At 40.9% G+C, this 19210-nt stretch overlaps 1 protein-coding gene across 3 annotated transcripts in view; it reads left to right on the top strand.

Annotated features, from left to right (window-relative positions):
- KLHL3 (kelch like family member 3) overlaps positions 1-19210 on the top strand; it is a 130302-nt gene that overhangs the window by 87324 nt on the left and 23768 nt on the right. For all 3 annotated transcript variants that reach the window (XM_069592145.1, XM_069592143.1, XM_069592144.1), the window contains exon 8: positions 10738-10887. In XM_069592145.1, coding sequence (XP_069448246.1) covers positions 10738-10887 — 150 coding nt within the window. The remainder of the gene's footprint in view (positions 1-10737; positions 10888-19210) is intronic.

Here is a 19210-nt window from a genome sequence, read left to right as displayed (position 1 = left end):
TTTAATCCTATAACAACCCTGTGAGCAGAGGTTATAACCCTCTTTTTACAAATGTGGGCTTTGAGGCTTATGGAGGTTGGGATTTATGCGGGGTCTCCAGCTAATAGGTAGGTGGCAGGGTCAGGATTCAAATCCATGTCTGTCTGGCTCCAGAGCACCCCACCTTCCCTAAGCAGACACCATCTTTAATACTCTCTGTTCTGTTTGTGCATTACACAACTGACTTTGTAGCATAAATGGCATTAGATGTTTTCCAAGCAGGCAGAAGATAAAACTTACTAGATAAACGACAAGTGCCAAGGCAGAAGGCCAGCTCAGCCATTCTCAGGAAGCCTCTGGGAGGAATGGCAGGCATAAAGCAAGGATAAGAGGAGGTTCAGTATCCAGCAGCAGAGCTCTGTCACTTCTTGACCATAAGATGCTGGGTAAATCCTCAACCTTTTTAAGCCTCTGCCTTCTCATCTGGTGAAAAGAGCCCCTGCCCTTCTAGGATCATTTGAGGATCAAATGAGATACATCATGTAAAGCCTACAACCCAGTGTTCAGTGATACTACTACTCTCGTCACACCACTGCTGTTATCGGCACTAGTGGGAGACAGTATCCTTACCAGCCCTTGTAAAGTCCTAGTTTGTGACAGTGTTGACCACAGTCCTCAGAGGTCAGTGGAATGTTTTCTGTGAGTCTGAACCTCAGCCCTCTTCTCAGGGTGTTGAGCTGATCGCTCAGTCATGTCCGACTCTTTGCAATCCCGTGGACTGTAGCCTGCCAGGTTCCTCTGTCTGTGAAATACTCTAGGCACAAATACTAGAATGGGTTGGCACTTCCTTCTCCAGGGGTCTTCCCAACACAGGGATTGAACCCGGGTCTCTTGTATTGCAGGCAGATTCTTTACCTTCTTGGCCACCAGGGAAGCCCAGGGGCCAGAGTGTATACTCAATAACCTTCAGACGTGCCCTGCGTTTTACACCGTGGATGGTACCACTGCCACCTGGTGGCCACACATTCTTCCTGTAGGGAAGGCCCCCTCAGCAGAGGAATCAAACCCACCCCAAATCCCAGTGTCGGAATCAAGCCTCCCACGGAGTGGGCCCAGCCACCTGTAGAGGTGGATGCTTGGCCTCCAGCACCGTCTCACCTGCATAGGGACCAAGGGCAGCCCGTGGACTTGGGTTCTAGAGAAAGCTAAAGGGCCTTAGAGAACCCGTACTCACCACCTCCACTGGGTGCCTGCAAGGGAAATTTAATGAAGACTTTAGGAAATAGTTCCTGGGTTATTAGGGCAAGGTCAGGTTTAGGTCTGGAGAAGAAGGAAGACAGAGACAATGGGCGTGAGATCTGTGATGTGGGACTTTTTTTTAAGTTTTTTTTTTTTTTTTCCAAAACAGCTTCAGAAGGAGATATTTCATTAACACTCATTTGACCTTGAAACTTCAAACAGTTCTAACCACTGAGGATGACTATTGGAGGAGGAGAGAAAGGAAAGCTCTGGGCAGACCTGTACCAATATTGATTCCTAGGGGAGGTGTTTTTTTTGTTGTTGTTGGTTGGTTTTTTAAAAAATAGCTAACATTTATTAAGTTTTCATTAAATATTTAAAAATATTGTGCCAAGTGTATAACATAGTATATCTTATTTAAAAATTTGTTCTTGTCATAAAATATGCGTAATAGAAACTTCATCCTTTTAACCATTTGAAGTATACAGTATAGTGGCATTAATTGCACTCATTGTGCTCTGCAGCCATCACCATACCCATTTCTAAAACTTTCTCATCATCCCAGATTGAAACTCTGCACACATGAGTACTCTCTGAATGAGTGCATTGGGAGAAGTCGCTACTCATGCACTTTTCCTTCTTCCCAAGCTTTTAAAGAGATCCTCTCCCACCCTTGAAATTTTTTTTAACTGACCCTAAATGTTTATGATTTGTCCCAATTTGCCTTAGCCCCTCAGTGGGACAGAAAAAACCTTCCCAGAAAAGGGAGTGTTCCTGGGGATCGTCTGTGGGGAAGGAGGCATCCAGAGGAAACAGAGGTGTTCTCACTGACCCTCCTTTTCCTGGCATTTCTGACACTGCTCTGCAGATGATGGCCCTGGCCACATTCCCATTCCTAGTTACAGGTAAGGACCCAGGAGAGGCTCAGCCAGGCCTGTGCATGACCACTCCAGGGCTGAGAGAGTTGAGATGGAAAGGCCCTTCTCATTCTCTGACTAGACCTGAGGGCTCATGGTCAGAACCCTTGTTTTGTTCATCATTTTCTCCCCTGAGGTTCAGCACTGAGCTGCTTAACCAGGAGACATTCAATCACTGTTAGCTGCTGAATGGAAGTGACCTTTACCGATAACTCCCAAACACTCCAGCAAAGAAAACATGAAGTAGCCTTCGAGGATCACACTACCCCTTACAAACATGTCATGTAGCAATCTGACCTGCACCCAAGGGCAGAGATTTGAGAGCTGGGGTACCAACATGGTTCATGCGTAGCTTTGCACATAAAATATTTAGGCTTAAGTCCTTGGCTGTAGAAAAAGGCATGAAGAAGTCACAATCCCAGCTTAGATGGGGTCCAAGTGGAGGTCAGTTGGTGGGACTTTAGTGTAAGACATTCTTTCTGCTCTGATATGTTATAGAGTGCCTCACTGGCTGCTTCTCCCTGAGGCTGGTACAGTAGGAAAAGGGATATGAATTCTTCATGAACATCACCTTATTACACCCCGTGCCTACAAGAGCTGGCTGTTGGGTCCCACTGTCTTCCTGTCTCCCTCCCTTTCCTTCTCGCAAATGTCTGACCGTTTGCCTTAAACACTATAAAGTTTAGGTTGATACAAATGTAATTTTAGTTTAGGACTATGAATTTTAAATCACTGTAACTAGGCTTAAACACATCTTTTTTTTTTTTTCTTTTTAATTTATTGTTTTACTAAAGGATAATTGCTTTACAGAATTTTGTTGTTTTCTGTCAAACCTCAACATGAATCAGCCATAGGTATACATATATCCCCTCCCTTTTGAACCTCCCTCCCATCTCCTGCCCATTCCCACCCCTTTAGATTGATGCAGAGTCCTTGTTTGACTTTCCTGAGCCATACAGCAAATTCCCATTTGCTCTCTATTTTACATATAGCAATGTAAGTTTCCATGTTACTCTTTCCATATATCTCACCCTCTCCTCCCCTCTCCTCATGTCCATAGGTCTATTTTCTATGTCTGTTTCTCCACTGCTGCCCTGTAAATAAATTCTTCAGTACCATTTTTCTAGATTCTGTATATATACATTAGAATATGATATTTATCTTTCTCTTTCTGACTCATTCACTCTGTATAATAGGTTCTAGGTTCATCCACCTCATCAGAACTGACTCAAATGTGTTTCTTTTTATGGCTGAGTAATATTCCATTGTGTATATGTACCACAGCTTCTTTATCCATTCATCTGTCAGTGGACATCTAGGTTGCTTCCATGTTCTAGCTATTGTAAATAGTGCTGCAGTGAACTATGGGATACAATTTTCAATTTTGGTTTCCTCAGTGTATATGCCTAGGAGTAGGATTGCTGGGTCGTATGGCGGTTTTATTCCTAGTTTTTAAAGGAATCTCCATACCGTTTTCCGTAGTGGCTTCATCAATTTACATTCCCACTAACAGTGCAAGAATGGTCCCTTTTCTCCACACACTCTCCAGCATTTATTGTTTGTAGACTTTTTGATGATGGCCATTCTGACCAGTGTGAGGTGATATCTCATTGTAGTTTTGATTTGCATTTCTCTAATAACGAGCAATGTTGAGCCTCTTTTCATGTGTTTGTTAGCCATCTGTATGTCTTCTTTGGAGAAATATCTATTTACATCTTTTCCCCACTTTTTGATTGGGTTGGTTGTTTTTCTGGCATTGAGCTGTATGAATTGCTTGTGTATTTTGGAAATTAATCCTTTGTCAGTTGTTTCATTTGCTATTATTTTCTCCCATTCTGAAGGTTGTCTTTTCAGCTTGCTTAGTTTCCTTTGCTGTGCAAAAGCTTTTAAGCTTAGTCAGGTCCTACTTGTTTACTTTTGTTTTTATTTCCATTACTCTAGGAGGTGGGTCATAGGGGATCTTGCTTTGATTTATGACATCAAGTGTTCTGCCTATGTTTTCCTCTAAGAGTTTCTAGTCTTACATTTTGGTCTTAATCCATTTTGAGTTTATCTTTGTGTGTGGTGTTAGGAAGTGTTCTAATTTCATTCTTTTACATGTAGCTGTCCAGTTTTCCTAACACCATTTATTGAAGAGGCTGTCTTTGCCCCATTGTACATTCTTGCCTCCTTTGTCAAAAATAAGGTACTCATAGGTGCATGGGTTTATTTCTGGGCTTTCTATCTTGTTCCATTGGTCTATATTTCTATTTTTGTGCCAGTACCATACTGTCTTGATGACTGTAGCTTTGTAGTATAATCTGAAGTCAGGAAGATTGATTCCTCCAGCTCCATTCGTTTCCAAGACTCCTTTGGCTATTTGGGGTCTTTTGTGTTTCCATATGAATTGTGAAATTTTTTCCTTCTAGTTCTGTGAAAAATGCCATTGATAATTTGACAGGGATCGCATTGAATCTGTAGATTGCATTTGGTAGTATAGTCATTTTCACAATATTGATTCTTCCTACCTAAGAACATGGACTATCTCTCCATCTGTTTATGTCATCTTTGATTTCTTTCATTAGTGTCATAATTTTCTAAGTAAAGTTCTTTTGTCTCCTTAAGTAAGTTTATTCCCAGATATTTAATTCTTTTTGTTGCAATAGTGGATGGATTGATTCCTTAATTTCTCTTTCTGATTTTTCATTGTTAGCATATAGAAATGCAAGTGATTTCTGTGTATTGATTTTGTATCCCACAACTTTGCTAAATTCACTGATTAGCTCTAGTAATTTTCTGATAGTATCTTTAGGGTTTTCTGTGTACAATATCATGTCATCTGCAAACAGTGAGAGTTTTACTTCTTTTTTTCCAATTTGGATTCCTTTTATTTCTTTTTCTTCTCTGATTGCTGTAGCTAGGACTTCCAGAATTATGTTGAATAATAGTGGTGAAAGTGGACACCCTTGCTTGTGTTGTTCCTGATCTTAGGGTGAATGCTTTCAGGTTTTCACCATTGAAAATAATGTTTGCTATAGGCTTATCATATATGACCTTTACTGTGTTGAGGTAGGTTCCTTCTATGCCCATCTTTTGAAGAGTTTTAATCATAAATGGGTGCTGAATTTTGTCAAAGGCTTTTTCTGCATCTATTGAGATTATCATATGGTTTTTATCTTTCAATTTGTTAATATGGTGTATCACATTGATTGATTTGCATATATTGAAGAATCCTTGCATTCCTGGAATAAACCCAACTTGATCATGGTGTATGAGCTTTTTGATGTGTTGCTGAATTCTGTTTGCTTAAATTTTGTTGAGGATTTTTGCATCTATGTTCATCAGTGATATTGGCCTGTAGTTTTCTTTTTTGTGTGTTGTCTTTGTCTGGTTTTAGTATCAAGGTGATGGTGGCCTCATAGAATGAGTTTGGAAGTGTTCCTTCCTCTGGAATTTTTTGAAAGAGTTTTAGAAGGATAGGCATTAGCTCTTCTCTAAATGTTCGATAGACTTCTCCTGTGAAGCCGTTTGGTCTTGGGGTTTTGTTTTTTGGGCGATTTTTGATCACAGATTCAGTTTTGGTGCTTGTAATTGGGTTGTTCATAATATCTATTTCTTCCTGGTTCAGTCTTGGAAGATTGAACTTTTTCTACGAATCTGTTGATTTCTTCCAGATTGCCCATTTTATTGCCATATAGTTGTTCATAGTAATCTCTGATAATCCTTTATATTTCTGCATTGTCTGTTATAACCTCTCCTTTTTCATTTCTAATTTTGTTGATTTGATTCTTCTCTCTTTTGTTCTTGATGAGTCTGGCTAAAGGTTTGTCAATTTTGTTTATCTTCTCAAAGAACCAGCTTTTAGTTTTATTAATCTTTACTATTGTATCTTTTATTTCTTTTATATTTCTTTTTGCTCAGATGTTTATGATTTCTTTCCTTCTACTGATTTTGGGTATTTTTTTGTTCCTGTTTTTCCAGTTGTTTTAGGTGTAAAGTTAGGTTGTCTATTCGATGTTTTTCTTATTTCTTGAGGTAGGATTGTATTGCTATAAACTTCCCTCTTAGAACTGCTTTTGGTGCATCCCCTAGGTTTTGAGTTGTCGTGTTTTCATTGTCATTTTTTTCAAAAAGTTTTTGATTTCCCTTTTTATTTCTTCAGTGACCTGTCGGTTATTTAGAAATGTGTTGTTTAATCTCCGTGTGTTTGTGTTTCTTACAGTTTTTTTTTTCTTCAGGTAATTGATTTCTAGTCTCATAGCATTGTGGTCAGAGAAGATGCCTGATACAATTTCAGTTTTCTTTAATCTACTGAGGTTTGATTTGTGACCCAAGATGTGGTCTGTCCTGGAGAATGTTCCGTGTGCAGTTGAAAAGAGGGTGTATTCTTCTGCATTTGGATGGAATGTCCTGAAGATATCAATGAGATCCATCTTCTCTAATGTTCCATTTAAGACTTGTGTTTCCTTATGAGTTTTCTGTTTTGATGATCTGTCCATTGGTGTGAGTGGGGTGTTCAAAGTCTCCTACTATTATTGTGTTACTTCCAGTTTCTCCTTTTATTTTGTTAGTGATTGTCTTATGTATTGAGGTGCTCCTACCTTGGGTGCATAGATATTTACAGTTCTTATGTCTTCCTCTTGGAATGATCCCTTGATCATTATGTAGTGTCCTTCCTTGTCTCTTATAATCTTCTTTATTTTAAGGTCTATTTTGTCTGATATGAGGATTATGACTCCAGCTTTCTCTTGTTTCCCATTTGCATAGACTGTATTTTTCCATCCTCTCACTTTTAGTCTATATGTGTCTTTAGGTCTGAAGTGGGTTTCTTGTAGACAGCATATATATGGGTCTTGTTTTTGTATCCATTCAGCCAGTCTGTGTCCTTTGGTTGGAACATTTAATCCATTTACATTTAAAGTAATTATTGATATATATGTTCCTATTGCCATTTTCTTAATTGTTTGGGAGTGAGTTTGTAGATCTTTTTTCTTCTCTTGTATTTCTTGAGTATATAAGTTCCTTTAACACTTGTTGTAAAGCTGGTTTGGTGGTACTGAATTCTCTTAATGTTTGCTTGTCTGAAAAGCTTTTTTATTTCTCCATCAATTTTGAATGAGATCCTTGCCAGGTACATCTTGGTTGTAGATTTTTCCCTTTCAGTACTTGAAATATATCCTACCATTCCCTTCAGGCCTGCAGAGTTTCTGCTGAAAGTGTATAGGGTTTCTCTTAAGCATATGGGGTTTCCCTTGTATGTTACTTGTTGCTTTTCCCTTGCTGCTTTTAATATTCTTTCTTTGTGTTTAGTCTTTGTTAGTTTGATTAGTATGTGTCTTGGTGTGTTTCTCCTTGGGTTTATCCTGTATGAGACTCTTTGTGCCTCTTGGACTTGATTGACTATTTCCTTTTCCATGTTGGGGAAATTTTCAACTATAATCTCTTCAAAAATTTTCTCATACCTTTTCTTTTCCTTTTCTTCTGGGACCCCTGTAATTTGAATATTGGTGTGTTTGATATTGTCCCAGAGGTCTCTGAGGCTATTCCCAGTTCTTTTCATTCTTTTTACTTTATTCTGCTCTTCAGAAGTTATTTCCACCATTTTCATTTTCAGCTCACTGACTCGTTCTTCTGCTTCAGATATTCTGCTATTGATTCCTTCTAGAGTATTTTTATTTTTAGTAATTGTGTTGTCTGTCTCAGTATGTTTATTCTTTAATTCTTCTAGGTCTTTGTTAATTGATTCTTGCATTTTTTTCTATTTTGTTTTCAAGGTTTTTGATCATCTTTACTATTATTATTCTGAATTCTTTTTCAGGTAGTTTGTGTATTTCCTCTTCATTTATTTGGACTTCTGTGTTTCTAGTTTGTTCCTTCTTTTGTGTAGTATTTCTCTGCCTTTTCATTTTTTTTTTTAACTTATTGTGTTTGAGGTCTCCTTTTCCCAGGCTTCAAGGTTCAATTCTTTGTTCCTTTTGGTTTTTGTCCTCCTAAGGTTGGTCCAGTAGTTTGTGTAAGCTTCATATAGGGTGAGATTTGTCCTGAGTTTTTGTTTGTTTATTTTTCCTCTGATGGGCAAGGCTGAGTGAGGTGGTAATCCTGTCTGCTGATGATTGGGCTTGTATTTTTGTTTTGTTTGTTGTTTAGATGAGGCATCCTGCACAGGGTGCTACTGGTGGTTGGGTGATGCTGGGGCTTGTGTTCAATTAGTTTCCTTTGTATGAGTTCTCACTATTTGATACTCCCTAGGGTTAGTTCTCTGGTAGTCTAGGATCTTGGAGTCAGTGCTCCCACTCCAAAGGCTCAGGGCTTGATCTCTTTACAGACTGTTCTCAATGGATTTCCCTTCTTTGCTGAGCTTCAAAGCTTGTTTTCCTAATAGGCAAAGCCCAAGGTCACAAGCAGTAAGTGGAAAAGGCGAGGTGCGAATACAAGTCTGCCTCCCCCCAGAGCCTGTGCTCTACACGACCCAGTGGCATATGACGACATCCACAAGGAGACAGCATGAAGGAATTGATTTCTTTTGGCTGTAGTCAAAATATCTTTAAAATACCAGGTATAAAACATTTTCAGTCCACCAGATACTTATTTAATTTTGAAAAATCAATGTCTATGAAGCTGCTCTGAGAAGTAGTTTTGTGTTTGTTAATGCCTAGTGATATTCTTGAAAAAGCAGAAGCCAACTTCAGGCCACAACAGGTAGAAACTGAGAAGAAAAAGGCTGTCTTCTCTAATACTTGGTCATGAAAATCCTGATTCATTCTTACAAAAATTGTACTGGATCATCACTCAGATATCTTACCAAGAGTTCAGTCTAGAAGTCATATGAAAGGGAAGACTGACCAAATCAGAAAGTACCTACAGAATGGTAACCGGAACGACTGAAGTAGCTGGGAAATATTCAGCCTTCCAAGATCTTGGCAGCTAGGAAATAAAAGGCAGAGGGAGGGAGCGCAGAGTAGGAACAGCACCTAGGCATGTGCCCATAGGGGTGGCTGTCTGAGGTTCCTGGGAGCAGAGGGCAAAAAGTCTTGTGACTGGACAAAACATCTTTATTAATCAAAATAGAAACCATTACCATCAACACATTTTTGCTAGTGAGAAATAAGTTTGTTTATTCCTGTAGCGTAAAAATCCATGCTTCAGGATTCAAAGAACTCTTGGAAAGCGTTTTCTGCCTCCTGCTGGTGGTGGCAGTGTTTTCCCTGCAAAAAGTTGTCGAGATGCTTGAAGAAGTGGTAGTCAGTTGGTGAATATGGAGGATGAGGCAAAACTTCATAGCCCAATTTGTTCATCTTTGAAAGTGTTGGTAGTGTGGTGTGTGGTCGTGACTGAGTATTGTCATGGAGAAGAACTGGGCCCTTTCTGTTGACCAATGCTGGCTGCAGACATTGCATTTTTGGGTGCATCTCATTGATTTGCTGAGCATACTTCTCAGATGTATTGGTTTCACCAGGATTCAGAAAGCTGTAGTGGATCAGACTGGCAGCAGACTACCAAACAGTGACCATGACCTGTTTTTGGTGCAAGTTTGACTTTGGGAAGGGCTTTGGAGTTTCTTTGTGGTCTAACCACTGAGCTTATTGTTGCCAGTTGTTATATAAAAGCCACTTTTCATCACACATCACAATCCAATTGAGAAATTTATTGGAAGTTCATTGTTATTGTATAGAATAAGAGAAGACAACACTTCAAAGCAATGATTTTTTAAAAAATATTTTTGGTCGGCTCATGAGGCCCCCACTTATCGAGCTTTATCACCTTTCCAATTTGCTGAACAACCATAGAGTGGTTGGCATTGAGATCTTCAGTAACTTCTCATGTAGATGTAAGAGGATCAGCTTCGATGATGGTTCCCAGTTGGTCGTTGTCAACTTCCGATGGCTGGCCATTGCGCTCCTCATCTTCAAGACCCTTGTCTCCTTTATAAAACTTCTTGAACCGTCACTGCACTGTACGTTCATTAGCAGTTCCTAGGCCAAATGCATTGTTGATGTTGTAAGTTGTCTCCACTGCTTTACAACCCATTTTGATCTCAGATCACTCAAATTTGGTTTTTGTCTAACATCATTTCTATAGTCTAAAATAAATATAAATAGCAAGTAATTAGTCATTAGCAAAGAAAATATAAAGCGAGAAATGCACATTAAAATGATACATAACATAACCACATTTATCCAAGAATGTATTTCAATTCAAACAGCAAAGTTCAGCAATGCAAAACTGAAATTACTTTTGCACCAACCTAATACATTCCAGTCAGGGGGCATGTAGAAAGAAGCCTTAGGGACAATAAATTGTCTTTATATTATTTACATTTACAAGAAAATACAACATGTGAGGTTGTGGGATACTTTAATATGCCTGCCTTGCATCTTACAGATGAGGAAACTGAGGATCAGAGGAGGTAAGTGGTAGAGCTGGGATTTGATGCCAGAGCTTCATCACTTACTCCATTGCACTCTTGAGATGCAGGAGGTGGGCACCAGGCTATAACTCTGGACCTTGGTCTTGGGGTTTGAGACAATGCGATGTGGGAATGGATGAGTGTGGGAGCACAGGAATGACTCAGCCCAGGGAGATGGCTTAGGAAATGGGATCACCTGTGGGTTATTACCTTTAGACAGTTGAAGAAGAAGCTTTGATAAAGAATAACAACACCTGTAAGGACTTCCTCATCGAGGCCATGAAATACCATCTGCTCCCTCTGGATCAGAGGCTCTTGATTAAAAACCCAAGGACCAAGCCCCGGACTCCAGTCAGCCTGCCCAAGGTAAGTCCTAGCCCACTACCAAGAGTTGAGATTGTGACCTGGGAAAATGGCCTTGCACACCTGCCTCCAACTCTCTCCTCACCCATGGCTGCCCCGCATCTCAGTTGTATTTAGCACCTAGGAGATGGAGTCTGCTGGTTCTTCTCGAGTCTGCTGGTACCTCTCTCTTCCAGGGTCTTCCTTTCCTAAGAGTGTCAAGGTAACTTTCAGTGTCACCAGGGAGTTTTGAGAAGAACTCAAGCTCTTGTCTTCTTCTCTCTTTCTTGTTTCACACCAGGGTTTGGGCTCTATTTCATTTGGAAGCAGAGGAATGGCTGTGCAAGTTTTGACTTAGTGGTGGCCACAGCAATCCTCTCTCTAGGCCATCCTTTGAGTCAGAATAGCCCTAGTCTAGTTTCTCCCCTCACCACAGAGCCAATAAAGACAATTAGGGCTGCCAGAGGAGAGAAGGGCCCTTGAGGAGCCCGACAGGTAATAAGGCAGGGGAAAGGAATGGGGGAAATGAAAGCATGTGAGGGAGCCAGGGGGAGGGAAGGGTGAGCATAGCAGGGGACCATGATGGAGAGTCTATGCTGGGTGCTGGCTGCTCTGGTTCCCTGTGAGTCCCCTTCTCTCCCCAGTCCTCAGGTCCCTCACCTCCAGAATGAAAAGAATGCTGCAATATATAGTCTGTAAAGTTCTTTCTGGCTTGGCATTTGCATCATCTTTCCAGGATCCTAACATACGAAGTCTATGGGGGAGGTCCCAGCCAACCCAGGAGGAAGGGTGGAGGAGAGGGGTGAGTCATGTTGGCTCATCCATTACAAGCAGGTGAACTCCGGGGTTATGTCGACCCTCACCTTGCCCTCTTCTTCCCCTTTGTGGTTTGCCTTACTCCTCACCTGCTGCTTCCAGGAAGGGTTTCACGGGGCTCAAGAAGCATGTTGTCCAAGACTCAATGTTCTCTCCATTCTGTTGTGTGACACCGGATCATGGAGAACATAGTGGCTGCAATGTGAATGTCCCAGATAATAATAGAAGCAGGTGACATTATTGAGTACTTACTGTGCACCAGGCAGTGAACTGAAGGTATCCCACAGAAGGTAGAAGTAATTATCCTAGTTCAGCAAGGAGGAAGCTGAAGGCCAGAGATGTTAAGGAACTTGCCTAAAGTCAACATAGCTAATGTGGTAGAACCCGATTTTGAATTGAGTTTTTCTCCCCCCTCCAAATCTATTCTTGAACCCATACCATCTTGCACCTGCTCCACCTTTGTAAACCTGAGAGTTTTACCTACCTGTTTGACGCCTGTTGCCAGTGCTGGCTAGAAGGGGAACTACAGGGCATGGACTGCTGTCTGATAGACCATTTGCCTTACTGCATGTTGATGTGTTTTGTTTTGTTGGAATATTGCATTGAAATGTCTTCATGTTTTTCAAAGTGAAAATAACTTTATTATAGAAATATGTGCTCATTGTAGGTTATTAAAAGGATGCTGCAGTTTGGAAATAAAGTAAAAACCACCTGAAACCCCTCCACCCAGGGACAATCACTTTGGTGAATTTCTTCTGGACATATCTCTGCACACTTATTCACAAATAAATCAAAACACACACTTTTAGATAAATGGACTCTTGCTACACAGATTGAAATCTTTTTTAGTCTACTCAACCAAGTGTCACAGACTACTTCAGTGTTATCAGTATGGGTAAAACCAGCATTTAAATTGTAATGGGGTACAGCATTTAATTGTATTTATGTACGGTTATTTATGTGCTGTTATTTATGTAACTATATTGATGGGCCTTTCAATAATTTCCATTTTTAGATATCTAAACATTTATATGTCAGATATCCTTTTAAAGAGGGCATCTTGTTTTGGTTTGCTTTTCTTTAGCTGTGAGTAAGGTTAATCTTAGTTTCATGGGATTTTTGACATTTGTTTTGGGTGGGGCATGGAACTTTTCTGTTCATGTCCTTTTCCCATTTTTTTTTGTTGGACTGTATTTTTTTTTATTAATGGTTTTTAGATGTGCTATTAAAAGAGTTTAGGTCTTTGTATGTATTTTAATTTTTTTTCTTAGTTTTCAGTTTGTCTCTAAATTTGTATATAACATTTTGAAATCCTGAAAAAATTGATCTGTCTTCTGCTTGATGCACTTAGAATTGGTTTTTGTGCAAGGAGTGAGAGTAGGAATTCAGCTTTGTTTGTATGGTAAGTCATGAGCCAGTTGCCTCAAAGTTATTTTATTCAATAGTCTTCCTCTTTCCCATGGACTTGAATGTCACCTTCAATTATGGTCTGAATTTCCACCAGCTTTGTTTCTGAAGAATACTGATTCTAAGGTACACCGTTGCATTGTTTTGTGTGCAGGCCGTTTCTTACACCCTGGGTTTTCAGCTGGCCTTGTTGCTTGTCTGTGACTTTTCTCTTTGGAAGCTGAGTTTCTCATCCTTTCTGATACCAGGGTAATGATGTGTTTCCCCGGTGAGTGTATTCTGGAGCTAAGGAAGTGGTGCATCACTGGCCCATTTTCTTTGTGTGGTAACCATAGCCAGTGACCTCTCCTTTTTATAGGTTCCCCATCTGGGTGTTACCACATACACCCCCACACACACAAAAAAAAACAGTTTTGAAAATCAAAGCCAAGTGTGTGTCTGGGCCTGAACTAAATAGCCCGACCTCCAACCTCAGCAACATACCTTGTGCCCCTTCCCAGATACTTTGTCTGTAGTTGAGCAGAGTCCACCCCTTGTTTCAGGAAGCCAAAGATGTCCCCATGTTGCCTCTACTCCTTGAGAACCATTTATTTTCCAATGAAATGTTTAGATTTCTGGGCACATAGCCTTCTACAGGCGACTGGAACCATGATTTCCTTTGAATCTGTTGTAGGGACTTAAAAAAAAGGCATGGCTACTCTTTGCCTCGTTGTTCCCCCAGCTTTAATCTTTGAATGATGTAAGATTGTATTGTCCACCCTGCTTCTCAAACTCTTACTCCTGTCACCACTGTGTGGGCACTTGAATTAACAAGATCCCTACTGCAGGGTTGAGGAATGGGGTGTGCTGAGGGGAGCTGTCACTGTGAAGATTATAGACTGAGCTCATTAAACTGTGACAGAAATAGGTCAGTGTGGTCATATCTCTGCTCTACAGAGTTCACTCAGAGAGGTTAAGTGACTTGCCAAGTTACACAGCTAGAGAGTATAGAGCTGGGGTTTTAACAAGGTGTTCCATTACAAATTCTTGTGCCAACCTGCCTCCAGGAACAGGTTTTCAGGTTTTGGTGGCAGATGAAAAAAGATTCTTTTCTTTCTCCTTCTTTTATTTTTTTCTTTTTCCTTCTTTCCCCTCTTCCGTTTACCCTTTCTTCTCGCCTTCCCTTCATTTTTCCTTTCTTTTTTTCTTTTTCTTTTTCAGCAAAATATTCTTTCATTACAGCACTATAATATCTCATTCATCTTATTAAAAGATGCATTTCTAATACATTTATTTCTTTAAGTCAAGACTTTATATTTTTAGTGCACTTTTAGATTCATAGCCAAATTGAGGGGAAGGTAGAGATTCCCCGTATACCTTCTGCCTCTACAGTGTGTAGCTTCCCTCATTATCAACATCCCAGATTATTTTCTTTTAGGTTTATTGAGGCATAATAATTTATTCACAGTAAAATTTGCTTTTATTTTAGGGATGCAGTTTGATGAATTTTGACAACTATACACAGTCATATAACCATCATCTTCATCAAAATATGGAATATTTTAAATACTCTAAAAAATTCTCTTGTGTTGCTTTGTAGTCAAGCCCCTTCTCCCACCCCCACCTCCTGATAGCTACTGATCTGATTTCTGTCCTTACTGTCTTCTCTTTTCTAGAATGTCCTATAAATGTCTTTATGCCATATGCAGCTTTTTGATCTTGCCTTATATCTCTTAGCATTATGGGATAATGCTTTTGGGATTCATCCATGTTGTTTCATGCATCAGGAGTTCATTTCTTTTTATTTCTAAGGAATAGTCCATTTTATGAATGTATTATACTTTGTTTATCCATTTTTCAGTTGATGGACGTTTGGTGTCCAGTCTTTTGGCTTTTACAGATAAAGCTGCTTTGAACAGTCACTTATAGATCTTTGTGTGGACATATATTTTAATTTCTCTTGGGTAAATACATTCTTTTGGGAGTAGGATTGTTGGGCTGAGTGGCAACTATATGTTTAACTTTTTAAGAAATTGTTAAACTATTTGTTTAGATGACGGTGCCATTCTGCTTTCCCAGCAGCAATGTATGTGAGTCTTTGTTACTCCATTGTCTCACCATACTTGTATTATCTATTTTTTAAAAATAAAAATTGGCTATTCTAATAGGTATGTGGTCACATCTCACTGTGACTTTAATGTAAATTTCTCTGGTTCTTGATGTCAAACATCTTTTCATGTGCTTATTTGTCATTTGTATGTCTTCTTTGGTGAAATCTGTGTTCAAATCTTTTCACATTTAAAAAATTATTTTCTAATTATTGACTTCTAAGAGTTCTTTATGGGTCTGGTCAACTCAAAGTCTTTGCTTTTGACCATGACATGGTACTAACCCCACACGGATGTTGGTAGCAGGTCTAATTGCCGAGCATGTGCCAGGCACTGGGCTGAGTGATTTACATCTGTTACCTCATTGGATTGTGAAGCCTGTCATCATCCTCCTTTTATGCATGAGGAAACTGAATCTTGGGTTATGTCACCTTCTTGCTATGTATTATTATCACTTTCTGCATTATAGATTACCATAATTTGGTGGCTTAACACAGCAAGCGTTTGTTATCTCACAGTTTCTGCGGGCAGGGATCCTGGAGGGGCTTAGCTGTATTGTCCTGGTGCAGGACCTCTTGTTAGGCTGTGGTCAAGCTGCTGGTTCGCACCGCAGTCCCCTCCAGGCTCGTTTAGGGAGGATCTGATTCTAAGCTCACTCTCGTGGTTGCTAGTAGGCAACAGTTCCCCACCCCATGGCCTTCCCCATAAGCTACTTGGGTGTCCTCAACACATGGCAGCTGGCTTCCCTCAGAGTGAGTAATTTCTACAGTAGAAGAATGGGAAAGCTCGCCCATAACGGGAGCTGTAGTCTTTTAATAACCCTCTCTCAAAGTGATATTCCATCACCTCTGCTATATTTTATTTGGTGGGAGCAAGTCAGCAAGTCTAGCCCACACTCACGGCAAGGGTGGTGATTAGGTTCCATGTCTTGAGTGGAGGAGTACCAAAGAATTTGTGATGTGTCTATAAGCATAGCTAGTAAATAGCTGAGCTGAGGTTTAACAGAGGGATTCCAGACCGTGCCTCCACACTTTACAAAAGCTTTTTAGCTGAATACTGGGTAGAAAGAAACCCAATTCTTACCCTTGGAGGACTTTTAAGAAGTCCTTTTGAGAAGGTGAGGTAGAAATATAGAAGTGGCCAAATGAGGAAGAAGAGAAGTTAGGAGACAATGGGGCTCCCTGAAAGAGTGGCCACAGGAATTCCAGCGGCCAGCAGGTTTGGGCTTTCATGAGTCCAGTCCAAGTTGGCTTTCTGACAAAGCTGACTTTGAGAAACTAAGTGGTGGAGAGAGATTTGTATTGTTTTCAGCAGTTCTCAGCAGTGAACTGTTTGCCAGCCAAATCCCCTCCCTGGAAGAAGCAAGACTCTGCCTTGAGATAGCTGCAGAGGCTAATAAGGGATTTTTTTCTTGTGCCTCATACACACTGATCATACTGACACATTCAAGCCAGAACAGCTAATAGCCTCATCTGAGCTCCCACACATTCACTGCCCAGCACTTTCCCCATGGCTGGGTTGCCATGGACAACTAGGGGCTGTCTCCCAGACACTCACAACACTCCTACATTACCATGTGCTGCAGATGGTAGCAGAGAAATGAGATTTCAGGAAGATGGAAATAAACCCTTTAGAGATGTACTGAATGTGGCCCTTTTCACTGTCATCTCAGTTCAGCTGACATCTCTATTAAACTTTTAGATGACACCAAAAGCTCATTTCGGCTGATAGTGGGTGGCTTCCTCCTACGTTGGGCTGTCCTGCTTTCGGAAGATAGTGTTGCCAAGGCTTGTTGGCAGGGTGGGTCGGATGACTTCTCTCCTGGGCCAGGCTGGTGAGTGGACACTGCTCTTCCCTCATCTTGATCCTTCCAATAGATGCAGGCTGTACCTTGGAAAACACTTTGGGGTCCTGAAAAAGCCCCATCATTATCCCTGGAGTTACTGGTGCTCACCATCCCATTCACAGATCATAAGTATCCTTTTCTACCATTTGTTGAGAATCTGTTTTTTAGCAACTGTTTTAAATGGTAGTAATGATTCTGGCATTGAGCTAATAATAGAAGCTAACATTTAGTGTGTGCTCTTTACCAAGTGCTGCACTAAATGACTTATATCATTTAAGCCTCCTGACACCCATGGGGGAAGTATCCTGTCATCCTGGTGTTTTAGGTAGTGGAAGTGAGCTTGGCAAGGGTGAGTGGCTGCCCATGTTCACACAGTGAGTTAGTGACGGGGCTGGTGTTTGAGCACAGGTGTGTCTGGCCCCAGAGTCCATTTCCCACTTGTGCTCTCCTCCCCCGGATATTGCTCTTGCGTTGCTGCTTCTCCACCCCTCATTTCTGCATCCTGGCTGTCAGTCCTTGCCTGGAGCACCTGTTGCTCAGGAACCTGCTTGGGACAAGTCTTCTGCCTCAACCTCGACATGCTCCTTCGGATGAATTTTTGGTGTTAGCCCTGCGGCCCCACGCACCAGGGTAAGAGAGACTCGCTTCCTGCCCTGGCCCGAGGGACCGACTGGCTGGGCCTGCCTTCTGCCCAGCTCACCGGTCGTGGAAGAGAGTTTGGACACACACTCTACCTTTGCCTGTGAACACTGTGCAGAGCCTAGTTCATTCCACTCACCTGAGCGCAGAGTCTACGAGTTAGGGTCTGGGTCTGGCTGGGAAGTTCTGCGCTGTTCACTCACTGCCCTTTTTCTGGCCAGTCTCTGCTCGCTAATGGCTCTTTGTATAGAGCAGTCGTTAGATTGTAAGGAGGGGCAACAGCCTTGGCTCCCAGGTCACACTGGTAGAGTCAGACTCATCCAAGTGAAAGAGATAGTATGATGTGTTTTTGTTTTTAAAAGCCATCTTGTTATGCTGGGAGTGCAGTTTCCTTCCTAAGAAATCAGATAGTTTTTCCATGGTCTCTCAAACATCCCTGAAGCAAACGACCACTTGGCTTTCTAAAATGAGGGTGTTTTCCTTGGGAGTCTATCCAGTAGCTGTGCCCTGTCAAGTCTGGCTCACCAATGTTGTGTCACCCAGAACTCCCTCCTCCCCAGGGGATCTGCAGCCTTCTACACAGTGATGACTGAGACTTGGAGTCAGGGCCCTGGGTGCCCTGTCGGACTCCCAAGCACGCTGCTGACCTTGAATGTGATTAAGTTTGGTCTAGCATGATTGTTAGCCTGGAACCAGTTCTTTATTTTGTGATTCCCATATGACCACTGATAGTTCTTAACTCAGAGTTAGTTACCTTGAAGGATAAATGTTAAAAATAGTGGTCATTAAACAAGCTGATTTGATTTACTAATTTGTATTAAAGACATTACACATCTTTAGTAAAGTAAGACTTAGGATGTTGGGGAAAGAAAGAAATAGGCCTATTGAACTCTTTGGGCCTGAGTTTTTCTGGAAATGTCAAATGTGGGCTTACAAGAAAGAATGGATCAAGTCTCTTCTTGCCCTGACAAACTGTGGTTTCTTTAAGTAGCTGGAAGTTTACAGTTTCAGAGATGTAATACACATAGACTCTGGGGAATACTCATTTTTATCTAATTGGTTGCTAAGTTCAGGTATCTATGGAAACAACTATCCATTAGTAGTCAAGATAGGAAATTTGTTCTTTTTTACACTGCGCAATTACACGGCAATGAGCATAGTGCTCCATGTATGATGTTTTTTTGCAAGACCTGCCATAGAAATTGGGTTTCTTATGCTTACGAGAGAAGCAGAAAGCACACCTATTCCTCCCTCTGCCTTGAGCTGCCTCCACATTTTCAGAAAGCAATGATTTGCAAAACCTCATAATTGCTCTTCCCAGATCATTGTACAGCCTCTCACCAGTGGTTTTATGAGCTCAAAGGTAAATTTATTTTGAAAACCTTCTTCTGTATCATTTTTGTCTGTGTACATCCAATTTTTGCATTTCTTTAATATTGTTTCTGTGTTACTGTGGAAATTCTCAGAGACAAGTGCTGGATTTTCTCCAATACGAATGTACTGATATCTCCCTACTTTGGTGGAAGATAGTTTCTGGGACATGGTTAAGTCA

This window comes from Ovis canadensis, chromosome 5, assembly GCF_042477335.2.
Source record: "Ovis canadensis isolate MfBH-ARS-UI-01 breed Bighorn chromosome 5, ARS-UI_OviCan_v2, whole genome shotgun sequence".
Taxonomy (NCBI): Eukaryota; Metazoa; Chordata; class Mammalia; order Artiodactyla; family Bovidae; genus Ovis; species Ovis canadensis.
Note: the sequence above shows the minus strand (reverse complement) of the source record. Positions and strands in the feature narration are given on the sequence as shown.